Source organism: Chiloscyllium plagiosum, chromosome 8 (assembly GCF_004010195.1).
Source record: "Chiloscyllium plagiosum isolate BGI_BamShark_2017 chromosome 8, ASM401019v2, whole genome shotgun sequence".
Classification (NCBI taxonomy): domain Eukaryota; kingdom Metazoa; phylum Chordata; class Chondrichthyes; order Orectolobiformes; family Hemiscylliidae; genus Chiloscyllium; species Chiloscyllium plagiosum.
In genome coordinates, this window is record NC_057717.1 from 62,913,503 (window position 1) to 62,915,002 (window position 1,500).

The 1,500-nt window shown below is 60.8% G+C and overlaps 1 protein-coding gene across 1 annotated transcript in view; it reads left to right on the forward strand.

The window, feature by feature from the left end:
• The window catches only part of LOC122552343 (autophagy-related protein 2 homolog A-like), an 11,475-nt gene that overhangs the window by 8,858 nt on the left and 1,117 nt on the right, over nucleotides 1-1,500 (forward strand). Inside the window, exon 3 of the mRNA XM_043695096.1 lies at nucleotides 875-996. Within this exon, the coding sequence (XP_043551031.1) occupies nucleotides 875-996 (122 nt within the window). The remainder of the gene's footprint in view (nucleotides 1-874; nucleotides 997-1,500) is intronic.

The following is a 1,500-nucleotide window of genomic DNA, read 5'->3' on the forward strand; positions in this document are numbered from 1 at the left end:
GCGTCGGCGGGGGATGGGGGTGTACAGTCGCTCTGCCTGCGTCAGCGGGGGATGGGGGTGTACAGTCGCTCTGCCTGCGTCAGCGGGGGTGGGTGGGGGTACGGGCCAGCTGCTGACATCCCTGCCCTCGCTGCGCCAATGCCTTTGGTCTCTCCAGTCCAGACCGTCCGCCTGCGCAGGATCAGACCCCGCTATCGGAGGGCAGTGCGCTGGGAGGTCGCGTGTTGGTTCGGTGGTGAACAAGTTGAGATGCTTGGCTCGCTGCACGCAGACACGGGGAGAACGTGCAAACTCCACACAGTCAGTCGCCTGAGTCGGGAATTACACTTGTCTACCGCAAGCTGGTTTGTTGGAGATCAGTGAGCTTTTGTAAGGCCATGGTTGCAGTGTGCGTTGACGGGAGCAGCCACCTCTCACATAGCTGTGGTCCTGTCCTCCAAGGGCAACACTCTGACCTTTGGCAGCTGAACCCCGTAACGTGGATAACATAGACCACACCCCATGGAGTATGGCAACACACAGACACCCTGACTGCTTCAAGGAACCGGGGCAGTTTAGAAGTAAGGGGATTTGTGCCCCGCAACTACTTCTGCTTCTCCTGTGACCCTGCGTGGCTGTGCAGTGATCCAGTTGGTGAGGTACAACGCGCTCTTTTAGCTTTGTGCGAGCGATTGCACCCACAGTGAATTCCCACCAGGGTCGGTGCGTCCTGCAGGGCACGGGGGGGAAATGAGAGACCGCTGGGCCGTGTGTACTGGCTCCACACCTGCCCCCCCCCCACCCCGCTCACAGCCGGTGGGCCGACACTAGAGGCTGCCTGTTGCCTGTTCCGCTCAACGTAACCTCCTTCCCCTCCCCCTTGTGATTTTCGCAGTCTGCTCGGGGTGGACAAGGTGATCAACTACGCCCTGAACGAGTGGCTGAACGACATCAGGAAGAACCAGCTGCCGGGAATCCTGGGAGGCGTGGGCCCCATGCATTCAGTGGTGCAGCTGTGTAAGTAGCAGGGGGGTGGGGGGGGGGGGGGTGTGTGTGATCAGGAAAAGGGAGTGCGGATATTCCCCCCCCCCCCGGCCACCCCCCCCCACTTCCCGCATCGCTCCTGATGGCACGTTGTGCCCGCCCGCCCCAGCCGTCAGGTGCATGGGAGGCTGGCGAGGCCACACACAGTTGAATAGCCTCAAGGTGTGAATGTCGGCCATGGTCAGTGGGCTTCAGCCACAGGCCTGGTACTGCACTGAGACCCGGCTGGGAAAGTGCTGGCCCTGTCCTGGGGAGTGTTTGATAGGGGGACAGTGTAGAGGGAGCTTTATATCCCACCCGTTCCTGGGGAGTGTTTGATCGGGGGGACAGTGTAGAGGGAGCTGTACTCTATGACCCACCCGTTCCTGGGGGTGTTTGATCAGGGGGACAGTGTAGAGGGAGCTGTACTCTATGACCCACCCGTTCCTGGGGGTGTTTGATCAGGGGGACAGTGTAGAGGGAGCTGTACTCTATATC